The sequence below is a fragment of the Sodiomyces alkalinus genome (assembly GCF_003711515.1).
Source record: "Sodiomyces alkalinus F11 unplaced genomic scaffold SODALscaffold_12, whole genome shotgun sequence".
Lineage (NCBI taxonomy): Eukaryota > Fungi > Ascomycota > Sordariomycetes > Glomerellales > Plectosphaerellaceae > Sodiomyces > Sodiomyces alkalinus.
The window spans coordinates 914902-937248 of record NW_021167090.1 but is presented as its reverse complement, the minus strand read 5'-3'; the positions used below and the strand labels follow the sequence as shown (position 1 = coordinate 937248).

The 22347-nt window shown below is 56.2% G+C and overlaps 11 protein-coding genes across 11 annotated transcripts; 4 read left to right on the top strand and 7 right to left on the bottom strand.

The window, feature by feature from the left end:
- Window positions 1–176: 176 nt before the first annotated feature.
- Window positions 177–1416, bottom strand: SODALDRAFT_329332 (hypothetical protein). Its single transcript, XM_028610906.1, has one exon. The coding sequence runs from the start codon at window positions 1299–1301 to the stop codon at window positions 519–521; it is 783 nt and encodes a 260-aa protein (XP_028462960.1). The 5' UTR covers window positions 1302–1416; the 3' UTR covers window positions 177–518.
- On the bottom strand, window positions 1399–1990 carry SODALDRAFT_78561 (hypothetical protein). Its single transcript, XM_028615693.1, has one exon. The coding sequence runs from the start codon at window positions 1808–1810 to the stop codon at window positions 1496–1498; it is 315 nt and encodes a 104-aa protein (XP_028462959.1). The 5' UTR covers window positions 1811–1990; the 3' UTR covers window positions 1399–1495.
- On the bottom strand, window positions 1573–3278 carry SODALDRAFT_317760 (GroES-like protein). The gene is made up of 2 exons (XM_028609360.1): window positions 3056–3278; window positions 1573–2995 (listed from the first exon to the last, which is right to left on the bottom strand). Exon 2 carries the CDS (start codon window positions 2887–2889, stop codon window positions 1810–1812), a length of 1080 nt encoding a protein of 359 aa, XP_028462958.1. The 5' UTR covers window positions 2890–2995; window positions 3056–3278; the 3' UTR covers window positions 1573–1809.
- A 662-nt stretch (window positions 3279–3940) lies between these two features.
- On the bottom strand, window positions 3941–6015 carry SODALDRAFT_329330 (hypothetical protein). Its single transcript, XM_028610905.1, has one exon. It carries the CDS (start codon window positions 5757–5759, stop codon window positions 4251–4253), a length of 1509 nt encoding a protein of 502 aa, XP_028462957.1. The 5' UTR covers window positions 5760–6015; the 3' UTR covers window positions 3941–4250.
- Window positions 6016–6235: 220 nt separating this feature from the next.
- SODALDRAFT_329329 (catalase) lies at window positions 6236–8961 on the bottom strand. Its single transcript, XM_028610904.1, has 3 exons — window positions 8541–8961; window positions 8195–8437; window positions 6236–8101 (listed from the first exon to the last, which is right to left on the bottom strand). The coding sequence occupies exons 1-3, from the start codon at window positions 8781–8783 to the stop codon at window positions 6353–6355; spliced, it is 2235 nt and encodes a 744-aa protein (XP_028462956.1). The 5' UTR covers window positions 8784–8961; the 3' UTR covers window positions 6236–6352.
- A 1290-nt stretch (window positions 8962–10251) lies between these two features.
- Window positions 10252–13387, top strand: SODALDRAFT_78494 (XFP domain-containing protein). The gene is made up of 7 exons (XM_028615691.1): window positions 10252–10272; window positions 10325–10602; window positions 10668–10980; window positions 11076–11228; window positions 11299–12376; window positions 12444–13131; window positions 13213–13387. Exons 2-7 carry the CDS (start codon window positions 10440–10442, stop codon window positions 13281–13283), a joined length of 2466 nt encoding a protein of 821 aa, XP_028462955.1. The 5' UTR covers window positions 10252–10272; window positions 10325–10439; the 3' UTR covers window positions 13284–13387.
- On the top strand, window positions 13388–13900 carry SODALDRAFT_78487 (hypothetical protein). Its single transcript, XM_028615690.1, has one exon. It carries the CDS (start codon window positions 13491–13493, stop codon window positions 13752–13754), a length of 264 nt encoding a protein of 87 aa, XP_028462954.1. The 5' UTR covers window positions 13388–13490; the 3' UTR covers window positions 13755–13900.
- A 132-nt stretch (window positions 13901–14032) lies between these two features.
- On the bottom strand, window positions 14033–16642 carry SODALDRAFT_395051 (hypothetical protein). The gene has a single exon (XM_028615283.1). The coding sequence runs from the start codon at window positions 16463–16465 to the stop codon at window positions 14060–14062; it is 2406 nt and encodes an 801-aa protein (XP_028462953.1). The 5' UTR covers window positions 16466–16642; the 3' UTR covers window positions 14033–14059.
- Window positions 16643–16790: 148 nt separating this feature from the next.
- On the bottom strand, window positions 16791–19998 carry SODALDRAFT_382076 (ATP-binding cassette sub-family D member 1). Its single transcript, XM_028615205.1, has 4 exons — window positions 19075–19998; window positions 18801–19016; window positions 18062–18735; window positions 16791–17933 (listed from the first exon to the last, which is right to left on the bottom strand). The coding sequence occupies exons 1-4, from the start codon at window positions 19627–19629 to the stop codon at window positions 17201–17203; spliced, it is 2178 nt and encodes a 725-aa protein (XP_028462952.1). The 5' UTR covers window positions 19630–19998; the 3' UTR covers window positions 16791–17200.
- A 399-nt stretch (window positions 19999–20397) lies between these two features.
- SODALDRAFT_264793 (zf-CSL-domain-containing protein) lies at window positions 20398–20586 on the top strand (the record flags this gene model as incomplete). Its single annotated transcript, XM_028607473.1, has 1 exon — window positions 20398–20586. A coding segment is annotated over one exon (189 nt), but the record flags the coding sequence as incomplete, so codon positions are not given.
- Window positions 20587–21126: 540 nt separating this feature from the next.
- Window positions 21127–22083, top strand: SODALDRAFT_78452 (hypothetical protein). The gene is made up of 2 exons (XM_028615689.1): window positions 21127–22013; window positions 22053–22083. The coding sequence occupies exon 1, from the start codon at window positions 21352–21354 to the stop codon at window positions 21907–21909; it is 558 nt and encodes a 185-aa protein (XP_028462950.1). The 5' UTR covers window positions 21127–21351; the 3' UTR covers window positions 21910–22013; window positions 22053–22083.
- Window positions 22084–22347: the final 264 nt, after the last annotated feature.

Sequence of the window (22347 nt, the reverse complement as noted above, 5' to 3'; positions counted from 1 at the left end):
ATACAAAAGAAAATAGGTACACAAAGGTTTCGCGGATTTTAACCTACGCCGCCACAACCCAACCCGTATGTATCTTACCATCATTTTAGCCGCGTAGCTATTTGAAATCTTGAGCAAAACAGTAATGGATAATTAGATATATTATATACCTAAAGGCGCACCCGCCGGTGATTCTCCTCGGATGCTTTCGATCGCCGGCGTTATCCAAGGGTCGTCCCACCAATCGGGAGAGCCCATTGTCTCCACCTTCAGCCTTGGCACGGGAATGACTTCAGTGATGACTTCAGTGCTGAGTTTGAGGCTTGTCTAGGCCTATCAACACAACCCATCCACCGAGTTCTGCCTGCCAACCCCCTAATCATCAACCTTCATGGCTGTGCAAGGAGACGGAGCCAGACCGGGACCAACTATCAAGGCACAGGTTCCGAGTTCGGCAGCGCATGCAGTCGTGACACCGCTCACATCAAAGTCGGCACCAATAAGTGATGAACGGGCGGCTGTGAATGACGAATCGGATCCTACCTGCGTTTGTAGCCGGGCATCCTGGCCTTGATCTCATGTTCTCGCGCCTGGAGGATATCCTTCGAACGGTTTACGGTCGCAGACATCTTGCGCATGGCCGTGAACACCCGGGTCATGTTGTCCATGGCAACAGCGACCGCCGTGTGTGCCGTCTTCACCTCCATCTCGTCTAAATCCCGAGTGCTGCTGGCGAGATCCGTGCATGTCTTCGAGACCTTCGAGATGGCACTGAGAAGCGGCAGCGCGTGTGTCATCTCCGATGCCAGCCAAGCGGCGTTCTCCGGCGTCGCTCCCTCATGGCCCCAGATTTCGTCCATCGCAGCAGCGTACTCGGAAAATCGGACCTGGGACAGCACATCGCGTGGCACGTCCTTCTTGTTGCCCTCCCAGTCGATCGCTGCCATTTCGGCACCCGCGACCCAAGCTTCATACTGCTTCTTCTCAAAGGGGGTCATGGCCATCTTGGCGATCTGGACCGGATCGCGACGGTAGCCTGTGTATATAGCCAGGCTTTTGCCCTGCTCAACCACTCGAGCGAGATCTTTCATCTTAGTAACCGTGACCTCCAGACTGTCGACGGATTCAGGGAGGGGTAGGAGAGCTTGCGTTCCACCCTCAGGGATCGAATAGTCCACCTCGGCGAGATGGGCCGCTCCAGAGCCACCAAACATCTCTTCAAAGGTACGCTTCTCTCCTGTCATGGCAGGCATGTTTGCTGAGACTCTAGAGTCACCGATCATCTCGTCAATGGCGCGCTTCTCTCCGGTCTGGGCGGCCATGTTTACAAAGCGTACGTGTTATACGCGGATGTGATTTGGATCGTAAGTGATCTTTGCGGGATGTCGGAAAGTGTAGTAATTCGTTGTATAAGGTAAGGTACGATGAAAGACCCTGCTAATTGAGGTAAGTACATATATCTTTTTTCTCCAAATGTTTGTGGTCGCCCTAACCATGAGACTCACCTGGTAGACTTTTACCGAGGATAGAGTATGTAGTTGTATGGTATACAAACGGGCTGCAACGTGGTGGGAGCTTTTATAATTGGTACAACAAGCCTGCGAGGTGCGTCGCTTTCGTCGTTTGTCATAAGCATTTTAGGAAGGTACACCGTACAGTTGTCGTGCCTGCAGGCTGCGGGCTGCCTTGCATCATTACAGATACTTTTGACCGGGTAGAAACGTTTCGCCTGGCAACTGTACAGTAAGGATGTACTCATCATATTCTCTCTCGTCCACAGGCTACCACCCCGTGTAACGCGGGCCGCGTTGGCCTTCTCCAACTGACCCATCACTCATTCTGCAACACATAACGATACCTCGCATTTCCCTTATCCATATCCACCACGACCTGGTTGGCTTCGCTCATCGGTCTCACTTGAACCCAAGCCCGCAGATTCGTTTTGGCAGCCAGCTCCAACATCTCCCGCGCTTGCTTGCGAGACCCGATCGTGCTACCACCGACCTTCCGGTCCCCCACAAGCAAGGAGAAGGCGCTGAACGAGGGCATCGGATCTTCCGGCGCGCCGACTTGGATCAAGTTGCCCTTGACATCCAGGAGGGAGAGGTACTTGTCGAGCGGGAAATCGGCGCCAGAGATGGTCGAGATGATCAAGTCGAGCGACCTCGCGTGCTTGGTATGCCACTGCTCGTCATCCGCCGTGGCGATGTACTCGTCCGCCCCCATCCTAAGCGCATCCTCCCTCTTGCTCGCCGACCGCGAGATGGCAACAACCTTCTCGCACCCCAGCGCCTTCGCGAAGAGAACCCCCAGATGGCCCAGCCCGCCGAACCCAGCGATGCCGACGCGCTTCCCCGGCCCGGCCCCGTTGTCCGTTAGGGGCGCGTAGACGGTCAACCCCCCGCAGAGCAGCGGCGCGGCGATCTCGGAGGGAATGGCGCCGGGGATCTTGAAGACGAAGCTAGCGGGACCGCGCCAGTAGCGCGCGTAGCCGCCGTAGGCCTTGCTCCCGTCCTCCTTGTACCGCGCGTCGTAGGTGGTGGTGAACTCGTCGGGGCAGTGCTGCTCCATGTCGTTGTTGCACGGCCGGCAGCCCGGCTGCAGGCAGCTCTTGCACTGGGCGCCGACGCCGACGCGGTCGCCCGGCTGGAAGTCCGTCACGTTGGACCCTACGCGCACGACGTGGCCGACGATCTCGTGCCCGACTACGATGGGGTAGTCGGCGGGTTTCCAGCCGGAGCGGAGGCTGCTGAGGTCCGTGCCGCAGACGCCGCAGTGGGTGATTTTGATGTCGATGTCCGAGGCGGTGAAGGGCTTCGGGGTGTAGGTTTGCCACTTCATGTTTCCGTCGACGGAGGAGGCATCGTGGGCCACCCAGCCTTCGAACTTGTAGTCCGTATCGCTTGTCATGGTGGTGGAGCACTGGAGTTGAAGCTGTGAAGTCGTCAAGAATCAAAGCCGCTGTCCTCATCTTTTCTCCGTCAAGCTCGGAGCCACGATTCCTCGAACGTACGGTCTTCAAATACCTGCGAATCATTACCTAGGACGGATCAGGTTAAGAGAGGCCCATAATTACCTGAGGTAGCAAGTGAATATATTTCGTGACTCGTCGATATACCCGCGGGATTTCCCCAACGTGGACTAGGAGCTTTTTCATACCCACATCATGTACTCGTGACCTCATCTTTGACGTAGTTCTTGGATCACTCCTGGCCAAGTTGGGCATGGATAACGTGGTAATTACTCCGTGGTCTGGATCCATGACTTCGATGGGCTTGACAGTGGACAACGAGTTGGTTATTAGCCTAGTGAAAACGAAAACGTGAAAATAACGGCCGACTTGGAGATGGATGTACTTGATTAGGTAAGTCAATATTGTTTCCCCTGCGAGCGGGAAAAACGGAGGTTGAGGGCTAAAATATTCCTACCCCACTGGGTCACGACCCCACACGTACGCACGGGCCCCCTGATACAAACAGTCGTATTCCAACGCCTCTCTTTTTTCCTCTTTTCCTATCTTCAACAACAACAATAACAACAACGATGGATTTCAATCGCGATACTACAGAGTCGTTCGAACAGGGCCGAGCTTCGGATTTGACACGGGAGGGCCGTATATATACGCGGTTCTGAATAGCTTCAAAAAAAGTGCTCGAAAAAGGACCTTTTCCCTTAACGATTTCCCCCCTGCTTACGTGTGGGTCGTGACCCGGTGGGGTGGAATATTTGAGCCCCCAACCTCCGAATTCGCATGGGCTGCGTAGCACGTGTTATATGTTTTTTTTTTCCTCTTTTCCTCTTTTCCCCTTGCATATATTGCTTGTTTTTCCTCTATAATTTATCTTGTTACGAGCCAAAAACCATGTGTTTTCATATGCCCTGCCAGACCATTCTTATGTCTTGTTACCGGACATTGCCGTTCTTGATATAGAGTACTTATAACGTTGTTGCTCGCATGTACCGGCTCTTTCTTATTTTTGGCATACATATCTGAACCCGGACTACGGGGTATATCAAAAGCAAGTCGCCGCGAATGACACATGTAATCTCGGCCCAAGTCTTTTTTAACCCGGTCAGAGGAATCTTATACAGAAACAAGCGGTAGTAATGAAAAAGGCGAACCCTTGCTGACCCATCGTCTAAGTCTATAGAACCCCCAAGTCCTCTCTGTCCATGAAGAATGCGTTTCTAACCCATGAAATATATATAACCTAGTATACAAGAGTCAAGACATACCGAATCACAGACATCGTACACGTCACAACCGCTCGTCACGACCGCTTTCTATCATGTATGAGCTCAAAGTCCTTGTCGGAGCTCTTTTCAAGCTCTTTCTTGACCCAGGCGCCAATGCTGGAAACGGCGTTCAGTGGACTCTCTAGATGAAGTTGGAAAAAGCCCTGCAAAAGAGAAGGCGTGAACGTATCCTCGGGTATTTCGGCGGCAAACCGATCCGCGAGTTTCTCCACCTCCTCCATGTCGAGGTCCGCCGAACAACCCAAGTCGGGAGAAAACATGCGGAGGAACATGTCCCTGGCAGACTTCTGGCTGATGTTCCCAAGGAAGACCTTCATGTCGACACGACCGGGTCGGACGAGGGCGCTGTCCAGCTGCTTGGGCCGATTGGTGGTCATGATGAGGATACGGCCTTCCTGCGACCCCACGCCGTCCAAGACATTCAAGAGTCCGGACAAAGTGCAGTTTGGCGCACTGTTGTTGTTGTTGTTGTTATTATTATTCTGCCCGTCCTGCCCGTTGGTCTGGTTCTTCTTCTCACCCGCCGACCAGTCCTTCCACACGGCGTCAATGTCCTCAAGCAACACAATACACCGAGGCGGGACCTCCTGGAACATCTGCTCCAGCTCCGCATCGGTAGCGACGCTGGGGATCTTGACCTCGTAAAGGTCGAGCCCAAACTCGCCCGCGATGGCCACGGAGAGCGAAGACTTGCCGGTCCCGGGCGGTCCGTAGAAGAGGTACCCCCGGCGATACGGCATGCTGCGGCTCTGATACCGCTTCTGCGTCCGGGGGTCGAGGTAGTTCCGTATATCGCTCACGAGCTCGCGCTTTACGCCCTCGTCGAAGTGCACCGTGTCCAGGCGCCGGAGCGGCTTGCGCGCCTTGGGCTTCCAGGCAAGCCCGTACCGGTCGCGGGCGTAGATGATGACGAAGAACTGCGTCTGTCGCTCCGCGTACTCGCGGCACGCGTGGATGAAGGCCTTGACGGGCTCCGCGGACCAGCCGAAACAGCTCACGGTCAGGGCCTCGTTGCCGATGCCGTCGTTGCTCGGATCCGACAGGGCACCGCGGCTGAAATCCGCGCGGTTCCGGGTCACGACGAAGAGGCACCCGCCGTACCAGAGCCATCGTGTGCTCCAGTGCGGGAGGTACTGGATCGCGTGCTGGCTCTTCTTAAGGGCCGCTGCGCGGTCGCCGTGGGCGGCACGGCCCATGTCGGTGCGTCCGGTGAAGGAACGGCAGTGGCGCGGGCGGTTGGCGAGGATCCATTGCACCACGTTCCGGTTGAGGGGGTCGTCGCCGGGAATGGTGACGGAAGCGAGGAAGAAGCGCCGGACGCAGCCGTAGGCCTCCTGCGAGACGCGCTGTAGAAGTCGCCAGGCCGTGGGTACCGTGCCGGCGATGGCGATGAGGGATCCGATTTGCGTGATGTCCAGCTGGGACCAGCGGGAGCAAACCTCCCTCATGACGCTGATCCCCTGGGCCCAAGGGTCGAGAAGCTGCTGGCCGGTCGCGGCCCCGAGCTGGAAGCGACTTGCCATGGTCTGATAGGTGCCGGAGGGTAGACGAGGCTCTGAGGGGGTGAGAGTGGTGCTCGGATGATGGATCCGGGATATTGAAAACTCATATGCAGCTCCGAGGGACCATTGAGGGTTTGGGCACCCGGATCACGCCCAGGCAGAGGCAGTAACAAAGAAGGAAAGCGAACCATGAGAGAAAAAGTTAAAAATAAACGCCATCAATAAAGAGTGACGAGAAGGGAAGAAGCGATCTGGGTGAGGGCGAGGGCAATGATACGTGACACGTCAGGAAGACAGGAACCTGGTAGTCAAGGTGCAAAAGCACTGACGAGGGAAGCAGCAAAGTCTTCTGTCATGTGCTCACTCACGTGGTTGTATGACGCTAATGCAGATCCACGGATAAGTAACCGCCCGAGGTACCTACCTTATTTGACCCACTTTTACCCCTGGCTGGCACAACTCTCCTGCGTTTGCTACGGCATTTTATTAGTGGTGAAAGAACGGATTCAGAATTGCATCACAACATTCCCGTACTAGAAACATCCACATCCCGTTCCAAGCATGGAAAAAATCAGACCACTAAAAATACAAGGTAAGAGGTCATTGCACATTCCCTAATACGCAACCTGGGTGTTCAAGCCGTCCATCTCGCGAGCCCAGCACCGATGCTGCGACAGCCCGTAGAAGAACTGTTCCAGGAAGCCCTTGGAGTCCTTCGCAAAATCGACCGCCTCCTTCAGCGAACTCGCCCTCACATGCCTCAACGTGACAACGCCGTACGACTCGTGCACGTCGCCCTGCGACACGCTGACCTGCGGCAGGGCGATGGCCTTCTCCACGACGTCGACGGCCTCGCTCGTGGCGGCGATGGCCTTGAGATGGCCAAAGGCCTCGCGGATCCAGTGCATGGCGCGCCCACTCTTCGCCAGCGCGGCGCTCGCGTCCACCCCGCCGCAGACGTACAGCGCGTCGAACATGGTGGAGCGCTGGCCCTCGAGGTGGTGGTCCGGCACCACCCCGTTGCCGGGCTTCTTGTCCCAGCCGGCCGGGTAGATCTCGGACCTCCGCGGGCCTATGACGAACGGTAGGGCCCCGGCGGCCTTGATGGCGGCCTTGACGGTGTTGAACGAGGCGGCGTCGTAGCCGTCGGCGATGAGGATGGCGATGCGGCGGGTCGCTATGGTCGGCTTCTCGGGCACAAAGTCGAACTGGCTGATGCCCTTGGTCTTCCTGCCGTGGTTGGGCCTGCCTTCCTTTTCCGGGACGGGACCGCCGACCATCTGGGCCACGGACTGCGCGAGGCTGAGGTCGACCTCGGCGAGCCGCTGGGTCAGGCGCTCGTAGACGATGGGGTCGTCGCAGTGGTCGAGCTCGAAGCCGAAGGCGTTGATCATGTGGTTGCGCTCCACCTGGGTGAGGCTGTTGACGAACAGCTGGGCCTGCGAGTGGTGGTCCCTAAACTTGGCGCTCTTGGTGCGCTGCTTCAAGCCGGCCACCTTGGCGGCGTACTCGACGTACCCCCCTTCCTCCTTGGTGGCGGGCGGCACGGCTTGGTGGCGGTTCGGCCAGTAGTTCACCGTGCCTTTGGTGATGGTGTGCTTCATGGCGCCGTCCCTGTTGTGGTTCAGCACGGGACAGACAGGCCGGTTGATGGGCAGCTCCTCCCAGTTGACGCCCAAGCGGGTGATCTGGGTGTCCTGGTAGGAGAAATTACGGCCCTGGAGGAGGGGGTCGTCGGAGAAGCCGATACCGGGGACGATATGGCTGGTGCAGAAGGCCACCTGCTCGGTCTCGGTGAAGAACTCGTCGACGTTGCGGTTGAGCTCGAACTCGCCGATGTAGCGGACGGGAATGAGGTCCTCGGGCCAGACCTTGGTGGCGTCGAGGATGTCGAAGTCGAAGTCGTGTTCCCCCGACTCGGGGATGACTTGAATGCCGAACTTGTACTTGGGGAACATGCCGTGATCAATGGCCTCCATGAGGTCCTTGCGGTGGAAATCGGGGTCTTGTCCGGCGAGCTTCAGGGCCTCGTCCCAGACGAGCGAGTGGACACCAAGAGTGGGGGTGTAATGGAACTTGACGAAGAAGCGTTCTCCCTTGTCGTTTTGGAGGGTAAAGGTGTTTACGCCGAAGCCCTGCATCATTCGGTAAGAGCGAGGAATGGCACGATCCGACATGGTCCAGTGGAACATGTGGGTGGCTTCCGGGTGCATATACTGGAAGTCCCAAAAGTTATTGTGGGCTGACTGGGCCTGGGGAACTTCGTTATGTGGTTCGGGTTTCCCGGCATGGATGACGTCGGGGAATTTCATGGCATCCTGGATGAAGAAGACGGGAATGTTGTTTCCGACAATGTCCCAGTTCTAGGAGTGATCCGTCAGCAAACTGAAGAAAAGGCAGAAGGGAAAAAAAGAAAAAAAAAGGAAAAAAAAAAGGAAAAGAACGGCAAAACTCACGCCTTCGTCGGTGTAAAATTTCAAGGCAAATCCTCGCACGTCACGGACGGTATCTGCACTCCCACGACTGCCAAGGACAGTGGAAAAGCGAACAAACATGGGGGTTTCCCGGGACGTGTCGGTCAGGATGCCGGCCTTTGTGTACTCGGGGATCGGGGTGTGAAGCTTGAAGGTACCGAAGACGCCGGTGCCTCGAGCGTGGACGACTCTCTCGGGAATCCTCTCGTGGTCGAAACGGTGAATCTAGGGGGGGTCAGGACTCGGGACTCAGAAGCAGTGGTCTCAAGGGTGAATGTCCGGGGGTCCCCCTGGCCATCCAGATTCCAAACAAGCTGGGGCATCATACCTTTTCCCGGCCAAAAGGATCTTCCAGCAACATGGGCCCGATCTGGTCATCGCGAGTGATGCGCAGCCAGTCGTCGGTGTTGGTCTGCTTGACGCCATAGTCGGATGTGATGCGAGATTCCGGGTTGACCTCCTTGATGTTGTCGTTCAGCTGGTCTTCCTTACGATCCGTCGTTTTACCGCCACCCGTGAGGACCTGCTTCGCGGAGGTGGGTAGGATTTGAGATGCCATGGCGGAAGACATGTGACGATCTAATTTGCCGAGAAGGCTGAAGCTCGCAAAGGGGTTATTCGTGAAGGATGAAGGATAGAGATAGGATGAAGGATGGGAGGAGAGGAGAGAAGAGAAGGCGGGGATGTATCAAAAAGAAAGCACAAACAAAAAAGTCGCGGACGAGGAATCGGGAATGGCTATCGTGAGCTGAGCTGGGTTCATCGTCCATGTTACCTGCCGCTTGCGAGACATTATGAGAGCTGGCTGCTGGCAGGGTGTTGACGTCAGGAGTCTCGAAGTGGGACTAAGTATCGTGGTGGTGATCTCATGATTTGCTCAGTATAGAAGTACTTGGTGGTGGATGTGAATACGTGATGGTACAAAATGCGGCTTAGGTCATACCATTAGGTCCATTACTCCGTAGAAACTGGGATGCGGTTACAAAGGGGATAAAAAGTACGACAAGGTGGTACGGCCAAACCTCTTATTACGGTGACACCTCCCGAGTCCGCGTAGCAATGATCTCTTTGGGAGTTTTGGCCGACCGACCAGGACTTGAGCCAGGAGGTCTTCTGTACCTATCTATGGTCGACAACTAACCAAGTAATTACTCCTCGTCTTATGTCGTCATGATCAAAATGACCGTGTCCCGTGAACTGCGTGTAGGACGCTTTTGTGTGGATCCGCCCGGCAACTACGGAGAACCGTACTACTACCGTTCTTCGTACCTCCCGAGCATGACCGGCCGGATGGTAATCCCGGGGCGGCCTCGGCGCCAACGGCCAACGGGGGTCTGCGACGGGCAGAAACTGGGGTACGGTGGTAATTATTGATATTACATTTAGCGGATTGGGCGAGACTTGTCCATCATTCGAGTGTTGCGTACCTTATTGTAGGTCGCCAAAGTAAATACAAGCTAGTACTCCGTATAGGAGGAGCCGTAATACTGACGTACAGTTGAGGGAGTGACTCAATGAGGAAAGAAGTATCCGTAAGTACAGTGGGGTCACTAAGGTACTAGCTAAAATGTCGGGGACAGAACAACTCAATAAGGTAACCTTAATACCACTCCGCTATTAATATGTGCGGTAATATCGTGAGCGCCTCTTCGCCTCTTTTTATCGGCTTACCTTAGTGTACTGTAAGGTAGGTACTCCGTGCTCGATACTCTTATCTTATCGAATCCTACGTCATCGATCTGCCCACTTCACAACTTTCAACTTCACCTCCTTAGTCCTTACACGAACGAGTCCACGACCTTGACGTTGGTTAACCTCCTTACTTGTGCGAATACCGACGCCCTCGATCTTTTACTACACGATCTTTTTGAAACAGCCAGCCCCCACTGTCGAATTTGCTAATAGTCACCATTTCAACGATTCTTCCGAGCCCAACTATTACTAATTTACTACCTAACTTGACGTCTTCAATCTTCAACCGCGAGGGTCCGAGGGACACTGATCACAAACCTAAGGGAGTTTAGGGAAGTGAAGATCTTCATCTAATCCCTCCCGGGCCTGTAAGTCCTACCCTTCCTACTTACCCAGACATTACATTAGCCGTTGAACTAGACCTTATATTATTATATTCGTGCTTCTACGGAGTAGTGAACAGTGAACACTGGACCCTTCATCCCCTGCCAAACCGGTCACGACTCACTAGTCACCAGGGAAGAACAATCTCATCATGCCCGGCGAGGTTGTCAACTGTCCAAACCCCCCTCCTCTACCATCTCGCCTCCCAGATCATGTCTTGGACCTTGCCGTCAAACCCGAGTTCAAACAACTCAGCAAGGAGGATGTCAAGGCGCTGGAGGACTTCCAAAACGCCGCATGCTACATTGCTGCTGGTAAGTGACCTTATAGTAAAGGCTGAGTCTGGTCTTAGAAGTCGGGTCCTAACAAGCCTGGATAGCTATGATTTTCCTACAAGACAATGTTCTTCTCGAATCAGAACTCCTACTCGACCATGTCAAGCCACGTCTTCTCGGCCACTGGGGTACCTGTCCCGGGCTCATCCTGGTATGGTCACATCTCAACCTCCTCATCCGAAATCACGACCTAGACATGATCTACGTCATTGGCCCAGGTCATGGTGCCCCTGCTGCGCTTGCTTCTCTCTGGCTAGAGGGGTCTCTTGAGAAGTTTTACCCCAGCCGCTATGATGTGAGCAAGGCTGGTCTTGCCAATCTCATCTCCGGCTTTTCCCTCCCTGGAGGCTTTCCAAGGTATGGCCATATCATATCTCCTGAAGTGGACTGGCCTTGCCGCCTTTCATGTTGATCTTCTGCTAACCTCATTCGTTTGCTTTCTTTTCGTCTAGTCATATCAACTCAGAGTGCCCCGGCACTATCCACGAAGGAGGTGAGCTGGGCTATGCCCTATCCGTGGCTTTCGGAGCTGTGATGGATAGCCCGGATCTCATCGCCACCGCCATCATCGGCGATGGAGAGGCAGAGAGTGGTCCAACAGCAGGGTATGCTGAATTTCCCCAATTCCTTTTCAACTCCAATACCTAGCTACTAACATCCGCCGGGGCGCATCAGTGCCTGGCACTCCATCAAGTACATCGACCCGAAAGAATCCGGTGCTGTCATTCCCATCCTGCATGTGAACGGCTTCAAGATCAGCGAGCGCACCATCTACGGCTGCATGGACGACAAGGAGATTGTGTCTCTCTTCACCGGCTACGGATACCAAGTCTGCATTGTCGAGGACCTACCGAATATCAACCACCGTCTTTCCGATGCCCTGGAGTGGGCTCTGTCCGAAATCCGGAAGATCCAGGGAGCCGCACGTTCAGGAAAGCCCATCGTCAAGCCTCGCTGGCCCATGATCGTTCTGCGTACACCCAAGGGCTGGACCGGTCCCAAGGAAGTGGACGGACAAATTGTAGAGGGCTCTTTCAAATCTCATCAGGTGCCCCTGGCCAGAGCCAAATCGGACCAAGGTCATCTAGCGGAGCTGAAGGCCTGGCTATCGCATTACCATGTTCGGGACATTCTCACGGCCGACGGGAGGCCTAATGATAGCATCCTGAGCATCATGCCACGAGTCGACTCCAAGAAGCTAGGCCAGCTCAAGGCCACCTATGACCCCTTCGTGCCCCTGGACCTCCCTGACTGGAAGCGGCACGCCGTCGAGCCTGGGACGCAGGAGAGCGAGATGAAAGTCACAGGCCAGTTCCTGCGCGAGGTTATCAAAGCCAATCCCTCCACCTTCCGCATCTTCTCGCCCGACGAGCTGGAGAGCAACAAGCTCAGCGCCGTTCTGGAAACCACGGGGCGCAACTTCCAGTGGGATGACCACTCCCGCGCCAAGGGGGGTCGCATCATCGAGATCCTGTCGGAACACTGCTGCCAGGGCTTCATGCAGGGATACACCCTGACGGGCCGCCATGCCCTCTTCCCCAGCTACGAGTCCTTTCTGGGTATCGTCCACACCATGATGGTCCAGTACGCCAAGTTCAACAAGATCGCACAGCATATCGACTGGCGGGGTGACTTGGCCTCCATCAACTACATCGAGACCAGCACGTGGGCTCGCCAAGAGCACAACGGATTCTCTCACCAGAATCCGTCCTTTATCGGCGCCGTGATGAATTTGAAATCCGATGCCGCAAGGGTATGTCTTGCTATAACTTATGGATGCACATCTCGCATCAAGACTAATACGTATAATGTATTCGTAGGTCTATCTCCCTCCCGACGCCAACTGCTTCCTCAGCACCATCCACCACTGCCTCAAGTCCAAGAACTACGTCAACCTCGTCATTGGATCCAAACAACCCACGGCAACCTATCTATCCGCAGAACAGGCCGCCAGTCACTGCCGCGTGGGCGCTTCCATCTGGGATTTCGCCTCGGTCAGGCTCCCGGACGCAAAGACGCTCCCAGACGTCGTAATAGTCGGCATCGGCGCCGAAGTCACGTTTGAAGTAGTCAAAGCCGCCGAACTCCTCCGATCCGTCGCCCCGGCGCTGCGCGTCCGCGTCGTCAACGTCACAGACTTGATGGTCCTGGCCACCCAGTCGCGCCACCCGCACGCCCTCACCAGGGAGGACTTCATCGACATGTTCACCGCCGACCGGCCTGTGGCCTTCAACTACCACGGCTACGTGTCCGAGCTGCACTCCCTCCTCTTCGGACGGCCTAAGCTGGAGAGGATGAGCGTCGAGGGGTACAGGGAGGAGGGCAGCACCACGACCCCGTTTGATATGATGCTCCTCAACCATGTCAGCCGTTTCCATGTCGCGAAGAGGGCGTTGGAGGGAGGGGCGGAATTCAACGATGAAGTGAAGAAGGGCTTGGACGGGACGCTGAAGAAGATTGACGGCATGATGAAGGAGGTGCAGGATCATATTGCCGCCCATGGTAAAGGTTCGTGAGATGTCTCCGATCTCGTGGCTCGTGCTGCTCTTGACGCTCACAAAATGGCCTTTTAATACTGACGTGAGGCAGATTCCGATGATATCTATGACCTGAGCCCAGAGCTCAAGGCGACCAAGGACGTGCCTATCCGACACCCTTGAGGTCGATGACCACATCCATGTTTACTTCATCTCAGGGGGGCGCAACTTTAGACGCAATCCTTGGCCTTTGTATCACTTCTACACCTTTCTTCAGCATCTCTAGGCTGCACCAGCAAAACAACATCGTACCGTGTTAGTAACACTGTAACCCCCATATCAGCTATCCAAAAAAATCCCAATCCTTGCACTAGTTGTAGTAGCAGGTTGATGACCTTGGAGACCGCTCCCCTCCTCGTTGCTCATTTTGTGGTCTGTTTTCCCAGGGGCCAGGATCTTGCTGCTCGAGGACTGCCACCAACTCCCACCACCGTGCTGATCCTCCCACTCCTTCAACCACTCCCCGACAAACTCGACACTAAAGCTCTGTGCCTCCCGGACGGGCTGCGGCGGCAAGTCAGGGGTAGCTGGTCATCTGTGATAGTTAGCGACTACGTCCATGTCGATTCTCGACCCCCTTATCGTGAGTTCTAGATCATGTTCTAGTTGGAAGGGCTCTGCAAACACTTGGAGGTCGGCTGGCAACAGAGTCGTCAATACCAGAGAAAGCACGGGATATCATCACATCGGCATAGCCTCAGAAGATAAACAGATAATCGATTTACTGGTCTGGACTACCAAAACACCATAGCCGTGAAGTGTAAGCACACATGCACTCTCCCTAGCCCCTGATTCTCAACCCTCAATGCCACAGCGCTGAAATAATCATGTTGACCCGAACGCTAATCCCAGAATAGCCCCCTACCCTAACCCACCCCCCATTACGCACGAAATCCGCTTCACTGTTCCTCCCAATCCTCATCACTTCCAATCTGGAACGTGTCGTCCGTCCACCCATACTTGCTCGTCAACCGACGTCGAAAATAAACCAGGCGGTGGCCCTCAATCAGCGACTTGCCCGGCGGACGGTAAAAGGTAACCGCCCCGTTCAAAACAAACTCCTCGGGGGGTTCGAAGGCGTACCCCGAGCCAGACTGCGGGCGGACCGCGAACCCCACATCCGCCATGGACTTTCGGAAATCGAGCCAGGGGATCGGGTCCCCGGCCTCGGACCCGGCAAAGAGAGCGGTGAACGTCTTGGCCGTCCGCCGGTGGACATAATGTACATAGAGCGGCCGATTCCACTCGGGGATGTCCTCGAGCGAGCCGTCCTTCTCCACGAAGGTGATGTCGTAGGCCGTCGGATGGGGCGTACGAGTCCGGGTCCCTTCCTTTTGTTTTCTCCGTCTCACGTGTAACTGTCGGAAGCGTTCGTGAAAGACTTGGGGCGGCGTGAGGCCCGGTGCCTCGGGGTCGATAATATCTCCCGGCAACGCCGCGACCGGCTTGTCGCCGTTGCACGTGGCATCAGCTTGTGGCGCCGCAGCCGGTTTGTTGTGATTGTCCTCGCTGGCATCTCCTTGCGGTGCTGGTGCCTTCATGTTCTTGACGACCTGATGCTGCGTCGGGACCCTAGGAAACGTAGCCGTCCACGAAGCAATCAGATCTTCATAGAGGACTCCGATCTTGTTACCCCTGTGCTTCGCAATCTGCCGATCAAGCCTCTTAAGAACCGTCTCGGCCCTGTCCGGCCTCTTGAGAACCTCGACGGGTACGGCATACTTGGAAAGGTCAAACTTGGTCCGCAGCACGCTGATCTCACGCTCGAGCTGTTCCAAGCCGTTGATGAGCGTCAGACCCTTCTTGCGACTCGGGGCCGGCATCGTCATGATCTTGGGCAGGGCTTCGATGAACCCCACAATGGCGGCCACGTCCGACAGGGCGTCGACCACGCGCGGCTCCAGACGTTCGCGCTCGAGGGGAAACCTCTTTTGGTGTCTATCAATGGCCTGGACCCAGGAAGCGGCGCAAGGGCCCGTGGTCCGGGGCATGCAGAGGCGGACGATGTGGTGGAGCTGCGCGTCCCCCTTGATCGCGGTATTCACATCCCTCTTGCTCATGACGATAGTGGCCGCATTGCCGGGCGTCGTGCTGGGCATGCGGCGGAACCACTTGGAGTAGCCCGGGATGCTGGCGACGCAACGTCGCAGGAGGCCCTGGACGCGCGTGTACTCGGCGTTACAGAGGTTCGCCAGCTCTTGGGCCAGGACCTTCCGGCGGGCCCGGTCGTTGGGCGAGTGGTGCCCCGAGAGCTCCTCAAGGAGGCGGCAGATGCAGCTCCAGGTGGCGGCGGCCCTGACGGCATTGTGCACGGCTTCCAGCGCGGCGCGGGTGATGTACTTGCGGGTGTCGTTGGGAAGGATGCGGCCCCGGTCATCGGGGACCAGCTCGGGCCTGCTGAGGATAGCCGTGTTCACCGCCTCGGCCAGTGCAGCCGGTTCTTGGCGGAGGAGGGACAAGTACTCGTCGCAAGCGGCCTTTCGGTCGTGGGCCGCAGAGAGCACGCCCGGTAGACTTACGGCCACTGGCGTCGGCTTCTCATCTACCTCTCTGGGGTCCTTGGTGAGTTTGTTACGTCGTGCGGGCGCAATCGCCGAGTCTTTGGACGAGGTGCTACCCGTGTCCGCGCAAGTCGAGCCTATCGGCCGGGCGTCCAGGACGTCTTCCATCATGTTGTTGAGGGCCTGCATCAGATACAGCTGCCTCATAAGCACCAGCACGCCCACTGCCTGAGGGAGGCAGAGCCGTTCGTTCAAGGCACGACGGAGATCATCCTTGGCCGCCTCAGTCTCGTCCTCCTGCATCTTGAACGAACGTCCGTACTTATCGCCGTCCACGAAGATAATGTAACAGTCCTCGAATTCCTTGGCATGGGCCAGATTATGGGTCCGCATGATCCCGGCGACCGCATCATGATCCCCGACGCAGTCGTCCCGGTCCGACGATCCTAGGTACTGTTGGCGGAGCGTCGTGGTGGCGCGGTGATGCAGGATATTCAGAAAGTACTCGGGCGACCACGAGATGTCGTGCAGGTTCCACTCCGGGATGAGGCTGCGCATGCTGCCCAGGGACTGGTCCCACGGGTTTTCAGGGATAACCCCGTCAGCGGCACCGGCTTTCGTCATCTCCCACCGTTGCCCTGGAGTGAGATTGCACCATGTGTTTACCACTTTGTCACCGTGGAGCTGGTATTTCCGGCAAAGGTCATAGTGAAGCCGACGAAGCATATCCGTATTATCCGGGTCGTTGATGTCCGGATCGAGATGGCGGTTGCGCCGTGAGCTTTGTGATAAGAGACTAGACATTGTGATCAAGGGACATAAGTCGGTTGAACCGTTTAAGAATGCTAGAGACGCAATAGAGAGGCGATCGATGCGGATCTAATATAGATGGTAAGCTAGAAAGACGATGCACATGGGAAGAGAAAGATGCGGCGGAAAGGAGAGAGAGAGAGAGAGAGAGAGAGAGAGAGAGGAGAAGGGTTTACTTAAGTACAGCAAGAGGGAACCACATCTCAAAGCCGTGCCTTTACTTTCGTGTATATACGAGGTGGTGGCTGTCTTATAGTTTGACGATACTCTGTACCAAGGGAGTATGTTGTGCTGGAAACATGAAGCCTATTACGACGGGGGCAAGCCACTTCTTTTAGAGTCTGGAGAACATACGGTAGATTAGAATGTTACCTGGATGTCCAAGCCTCGAAGGTGAGTTGCTGCCGTGGTCGAAGCCGCAGCCACAAGGAGCCTCAGCTGGACCATTTGGCCCCTGGGTTGGATGCATGGGCCGACGAGATGGCGTTGCTACCACGCTTCATACGACGGGCTTGGACGGATAGGATAGAACCAGACGCCGCCAGTGTAGATGACTGAGTGTCATGGCTCGCTCTAGTTTCCACCGATTTCACCAACAAGCCCCAGCCCCTTTCGATTTTCGTTATATCGCTTGACATTGCTGTGAATGATTGGGAGGACAAAAAAAACCCCATCGCCCTTCATCGAACCGAGACCTCTCCGGGCGTCCCATATATACAGCTCCCCCCGTTAGCTAGTACCAACCGTCAGCTCAGCAATCCGCCTCTCCACCTCCGGAATCTGCCTCAACAACACCTCCAAATCCTCCTTCTCATCCTCCAGCTTCATCCGTCGATCGGCATCCAGCTTCGTAAAGACGTAGTTCCCCTGCCCATCGAACTGCAGGATGCGCTCGTGGTACTTCCACAGGCTGCGGCGGTGGCTGACGGTCATGAGGGTGATGCCGAGCGCCTTGGCCGTGTCGTACATGACTTTTTCGGTATCGAGCGTGACGGAGCTCGTGCACTCGTCCAGGATGGCGTACTTGGGGCGATGGTAAAACAGTCGCGCCATGGCAACGCGCTGCTGGAGACCGCCCGAGAGGACGTCGCGCCACTCCGCCTCGGCGTCCCACCCGCCGTCGTACAGCGCGGGGAGGTGCTCGAGCCCGAGGGGGGTGAGCATCTGGAGCAGGTCGGCGTCGGTGACCCCCCGCGCGCGGACCTGCCGGAGCGAGTCTGGATACGTAATCTGTTGCCGGAGCGAGCCGCGAGAGAGGTACGGCCGCTGCGGGATGTAGAAGATCTGCGAGAAGGGGGGCTTGCGGACCGTGCCGCCGTAGACGGGCCAGAGACCTCCGAGGATTCGAAAAAGAGAGGACTTGCCGCAGCCGTTGGGGCCCACCACGAGGAGGTGGTCTCCTGGCTTGAGGGAGAAGGAGAGGGCTTTGACGAGGACGTCCCCGTTGGGGGAGATGATGGGGCTGATTTGTTAGTACCACAGACACGGAGGACGACAGAAAAGAATAAAAAAAAAAGGGGGGGAGAAAAAGGGATAAAAAAAGGGGGGGGGTGGCTGGGTGAACTTGTAGCCAAAAGGGAAAACACATACACATCGGTAAACTCAATGTCCTCGCTTTCCACGACAGCCCCCCGTCCCTTGAGAACCGCCTCATTATTCTCCGTACCCGAGCTAGAGACCAGCTTCTTCTCAAAGCGACCGGCGCGGATATCGTCCATGACCTCGAGAAGAGAGTCGACACGGGAAGTGTACCCGGCCAACTCCATGATCTCGCGGTACGAAAACATGACCCGACCAAAGGCATCCGACGCCGACAGCAGCATGCGACGATTAGTAATGAAGCTCTCGGTGCGGTCGCCCATGTTCATGGCGATCTGGCCGGGCATCTTGACGAAGACGGGCACGCTGCAGAGCAGCAGGCCGAGGGCGCCCCAGAAGTACTTGATGACAAAGTCCTCCATGAACCCGTGGTAGAAGCGGCGCCGCAGGATGTAGTTGACGTGCTTGATGAGGGTGAAGTAGCCCTTGTCCAGGGTGTCCTTCTCGACGCCGTGGCCCGCGTACAGGGCGACTTCCTCGCTGTGGTCGATGAGCCTCGAATGCTGGAAGCGGAACTCGCCCTCGAGACGGGCCTCGTCGGCCACGTAGCGGCCAAACGGCGGTGTCAGGGCGCGCATGACGTTGGCCGACAGTTGGACCAGAAGGGACATGAAGACGACGCCTTCGCCGCCGACACTCTTGGATAGCTGGTAGGTGTAGATGGTCTGGATAACAGTCAGTAATGGGGGGGGGGGGGTACGACGGGTAGTCGAACCTGGGATCAACGCACCATATCCAGAAGCGGCTTCGCTAGGTTGCTGTACAGTTCAGCCAGACTACTCGAAAACTTGGCGACGTCGACGGCGATGAGCTGGTCGGGGTTCTTTATCCGGTCGTCGAGCGCAGTGATGCCGTAGAAGGTCAATTGAGACAAGTATTTGTCGTGAATGTACTGGGTCAAACGGGTGCGGTAGTTGAGAGAGAGTTCGGCTTGGTGGTAGGAGAGCTGTGCGAAAGGGTCAGACACAGACATGCGAATGTTTAGCGACGCAGGGAAAACGAACCATGGAATTCGTAAAGGTTGCCGGGACGGCAATCAGCATCCACCACACAATCCTTTTCAAAAACTCCCGGCCGTTGCCTTTTACCAGGCTCTTGACAATCTGACCATCCATGGCAGCGACCTTGACGCTGATCAGAGTGCGGACGACGAGGAAGAACGAGTGGCTGATGAGAAGCCGAGCCTCCTTGCTCCGCCATCCCGGTATAACGATGCGGAGCAGACGGAGGAGGGCGCCGAAGAACTCGCGATTCAGCTCGACCCTCTTCTTCTTCTTTTTCTTCACAGGGTCGTCTGTTTCGCCGGTGGAGGCCGCGGCCCCCCGACCCCGAGAGTCCCGGTCCCGCTGGCCAGCAGCAGCGCCGCGGTGGGAGGCGGCTTTCTGCTCGGAGATGGCATGGCGAATGCGGTTCGCGAGAGCCACGAAGAGGGTGATCCACACGGCGCGCGAGATGCGCGTGCGGTTGTCGAGGTAGAGAGAGGTGAGCTGGGCGACGATGCTTCGGACAGTGCGGTCGCGGCGTGGCGTGATGGGGGGCAGCTTGGATTGCGCCGCCATGTCGTCTGACGGGGGGCAGCGAGCCCAGGGAGACCGACCCAAGAGGGAGAAGCGAGACAAGCGATGGATGAGGAGTTAGGTCGGCGTTGCGTATCGAGAGAGAATGAGGTATGTGAATCGTGAATCGTGAATCGAGTCGACAATGGACGCTGGATCTCTATCGGAGGTGGTGATCGCAGTCCTGAACCATGGTTTCGTCGGCCAATGTCGTCAATTGAGGCGGGATCGTCCGATGGTGGTAAAACTCTTTAGGTGCAATACTTGTCGTTCTGACGGGCAGGAGGGAGATAGACGCGAAGGTGGGAGAAATGTAGTGTAGTGTGGGACGAAGCCACGATGGTCACAAGGACGAGCGATATCAGATGCTGCTTCTCCCTCGGTCGACGAGGGCGTCGAGGGATCCACATCACGGGGGATTAATGAGGTACCTTAGCATGTGATTTCCTTCTGACGTTATTGGCGTTAGGTACCTTGCCGTACCCGTATTAGTAATAAAGTTGGCCGCTTTTCTAGCCACCGTTAGCCACCGTTAGCCGCTCACAGAATCCGGGGTAGCGAAGTAGCGAAGCCTCAGTATCAGCCACAAGGCGGGGCAAAAGAAGAAAAACTAACCCCCCCCAAAAAGAAGAAAAAGGGGGAAAAAGAGGACAAAAAAAAGGCTCTCAGCTTTCTCAAAGTTCTCCCCCTCGTTTTTCCATTCTCTTCGAAATCTTCACGACACAACCGTCTCGACCTCAGATTCCGCCGCCCATCATGACCGACGACGAGATTTCCGTCTACGACGAGATCGAGATTGAAGACATGACCTTCGACGAGGCCATGCAAATCTACACCTACCCGTGTCCCTGTGGCGACCGCTTCCATATCACCCTTGCCGACCTGCGCGACGAGGAGGATATTGCCGTCTGTCCCAGCTGCAGTCTCATGATCCGTGTCATTTTTGACAAGGTGCTTTTTCCTTTTCCTTTGGCCTGTTTCCTTTCCCCGTTCCATGCTCACTTCCAAATTTCCAGGATGACCTTCCCAAGGACCCCGAGCCCGACCCCGAGCCAGCCAAGGACAACGCTGTCGCTCAGGTTCCTGTCGCCGCCTAAACCCCATACCTGATACGCATATATTCATTCCGATGCCACAACTTTTCGCCGGTCGGCTACATGCGTAATTCCCATCACGCCGACTCTTCCCAGGCCAAGCGACCAACGCCACGACACCGTCGGGACAGCTCGCGAGTAATAGGTCCACTAAACGATGATTGTCGAACCAGCCTATAAGTACCATGGATTAGTAACACCCAACAATTCAATATGCAAAGAGAAGGGCGAAGGAGCATGCGATGTAACGGGGAGCGCAATCATCGCTTTCCTTCCTCCCGTTACAGCCCACGACATCAATCGAAAATCCATCGCTTCGGCGCTGGGTTTCCGATCAAGTCTCCAGGGGCGCAGGTGACATACCATCCAGTCATGCACGTCCTGCGTCGATTCGATTCCATCGACCCAAATATCGTCGCACAGGACAGACGTGAGATCCGCGCCACCCAATGACACACAAAAGATGCAAGAGGGGTCAACGTCCAACATTCTTGATCTCGTATTATACGGTATTATACGGCATTACATCGTCACAAGGCATGCCTTGTCTGTCGTCTGCTCGTCTAGTCGTCTAGTATAACATCCGTTTCCGCCCTGCGCCAAATCCCGCTGCGCGCCTCTTGGTCATGGTATGTCACGTAACGGTCGTCTAACCTCCACATTACGCCAATCAATCCGCGTCCACCACCACCGACCTATATCAATACGAGGCCCGCTACCCCGAACCCGATCAAGGCGACGATGGATCCTCCTAGACCCGGCCGCCCCGCTGCGGCAGTTGGCACGACGTCCGGGTCGTCGGTCGCCGTGGTATCTGCAACGGGGGTGGAAGGCGCCGCTGTGTGACAAGTCGGATGTTAGCCTCCAACCAACCCGACACGCGAAAGCAAAGCAACAAGAGGAACGGCGGCGCGTACATTCGCTCGAGCGAGTGTCGGTCGGTGATGACTCGCTCGCGGCCTCTATAGCCCGGAACAGAGCGTCTGGCGTCCTCGCGGGCGGGGCTGCGTCTAAACCAAGCGCTGCGACTCTGTCGACACTGGGAAGTTCGTGTGAGGCGGGTGTGATGGCCTGCGTGGCCGTAGCAAGGCCTGCGATGGTGAGTGGCAGGGCCACGCAGGGGCGCATGGCGAGGGGCTGGATTATTTCGAGGCGGGGAAGGATGGCTATTGGAAGAAAGAAGCCGTAACGATAGTAGGACGCTCGAGTTATTAATCGCGACGACAAGTTGAGCAGCCCCGTGGCGCCAGCGCGCGTCAAGGTGGCATAGCAGAGAGGATTACGGATTATTTGGCGATCTAATCCAGTGGGTGGTGAGATAGCATTGAAGAGTGAGCAGTCAACCATGTATATTAAAGGTCGAACAACAATATAGTGCAGAGGCAGCCGAGGGCGCCGATCGTACATACGCAGCATGCAAGATCCTGGCCGAGAGAACGACATCATTTGCTTTTCCTTGCTTTGCAAAACAAGGCAGCTCGCAGAGTCTCACCCCTGTTCCTGTTCCCGCTCCTATCCAAGAGCATACAGTACACCTGTAAGGACCCACAATCTACTGCTCCAACGTCCGATGCAAAATTGTCCGAATAAGGACCTTTGGGCTTTGTCGAGCTCGCCCTGGACTGCC

Bases quoted from the DNA above. Each gene is read 5' to 3' on its own strand.
- SODALDRAFT_329330 (XM_028610905.1), bottom strand. From the start codon at position 5,759: ATGGCAAGTCGCTTCCAGCTCGGGGCCGCGACCGGCCAGCAGCTTCTC.
- SODALDRAFT_317760 (XM_028609360.1), bottom strand. From the start codon at position 2,889: ATGACAAGCGATACGGACTACAAGTTCGAAGGCTGGGTGGCCCACGAT.
- SODALDRAFT_78487 (XM_028615690.1), top strand. From the start codon at position 13,491: ATGACCTTGGAGACCGCTCCCCTCCTCGTTGCTCATTTTGTGGTCTGT.
- SODALDRAFT_78494 (XM_028615691.1), top strand. From the start codon at position 10,440: ATGCCCGGCGAGGTTGTCAACTGTCCAAACCCCCCTCCTCTACCATCT. The intron at 12,377-12,443 runs GTATGTCTTGCT...ATGTATTCGTAG, and splicing joins TGAAATCCGATGCCGCAAGG to GTCTATCTCCCTCCCGACGC. The intron at 13,132-13,212 runs GTTCGTGAGATG...GACGTGAGGCAG, and splicing joins TATTGCCGCCCATGGTAAAG to ATTCCGATGATATCTATGAC.
- SODALDRAFT_382076 (XM_028615205.1), bottom strand. From the start codon at position 19,629: ATGGCGGCGCAATCCAAGCTGCCCCCCATCACGCCACGCCGCGACCGC. The intron at 19,017-19,074 runs GTTCGTTTTCCC...CCTTTCGCACAG, and splicing joins CAACCTTTACGAATTCCATG to CTCTCCTACCACCAAGCCGA. The intron at 17,934-18,061 runs GTATGTGTTTTC...CTAACAAATCAG, and splicing joins GACATTGAGTTTACCGATGT to CCCCATCATCTCCCCCAACG.
- SODALDRAFT_329329 (XM_028610904.1), bottom strand. From the start codon at position 8,783: ATGTCTTCCGCCATGGCATCTCAAATCCTACCCACCTCCGCGAAGCAG. The intron at 8,438-8,540 runs GTATGATGCCCC...GACCCCCCCTAG, and splicing joins ATCCTTTTGGCCGGGAAAAG to ATTCACCGTTTCGACCACGA. The intron at 8,102-8,194 runs GTGAGTTTTGCC...GATCACTCCTAG, and splicing joins AATTTTACACCGACGAAGGC to AACTGGGACATTGTCGGAAA.
- SODALDRAFT_395051 (XM_028615283.1), bottom strand. From the start codon at position 16,465: ATGTCTAGTCTCTTATCACAAAGCTCACGGCGCAACCGCCATCTCGAT.
- SODALDRAFT_329332 (XM_028610906.1), bottom strand. From the start codon at position 1,301: ATGGCCGCCCAGACCGGAGAGAAGCGCGCCATTGACGAGATGATCGGT.
- SODALDRAFT_78452 (XM_028615689.1), top strand. From the start codon at position 21,352: ATGTCACGTAACGGTCGTCTAACCTCCACATTACGCCAATCAATCCGC.
- SODALDRAFT_78561 (XM_028615693.1), bottom strand. From the start codon at position 1,810: ATGGGTCAGTTGGAGAAGGCCAACGCGGCCCGCGTTACACGGGGTGGT.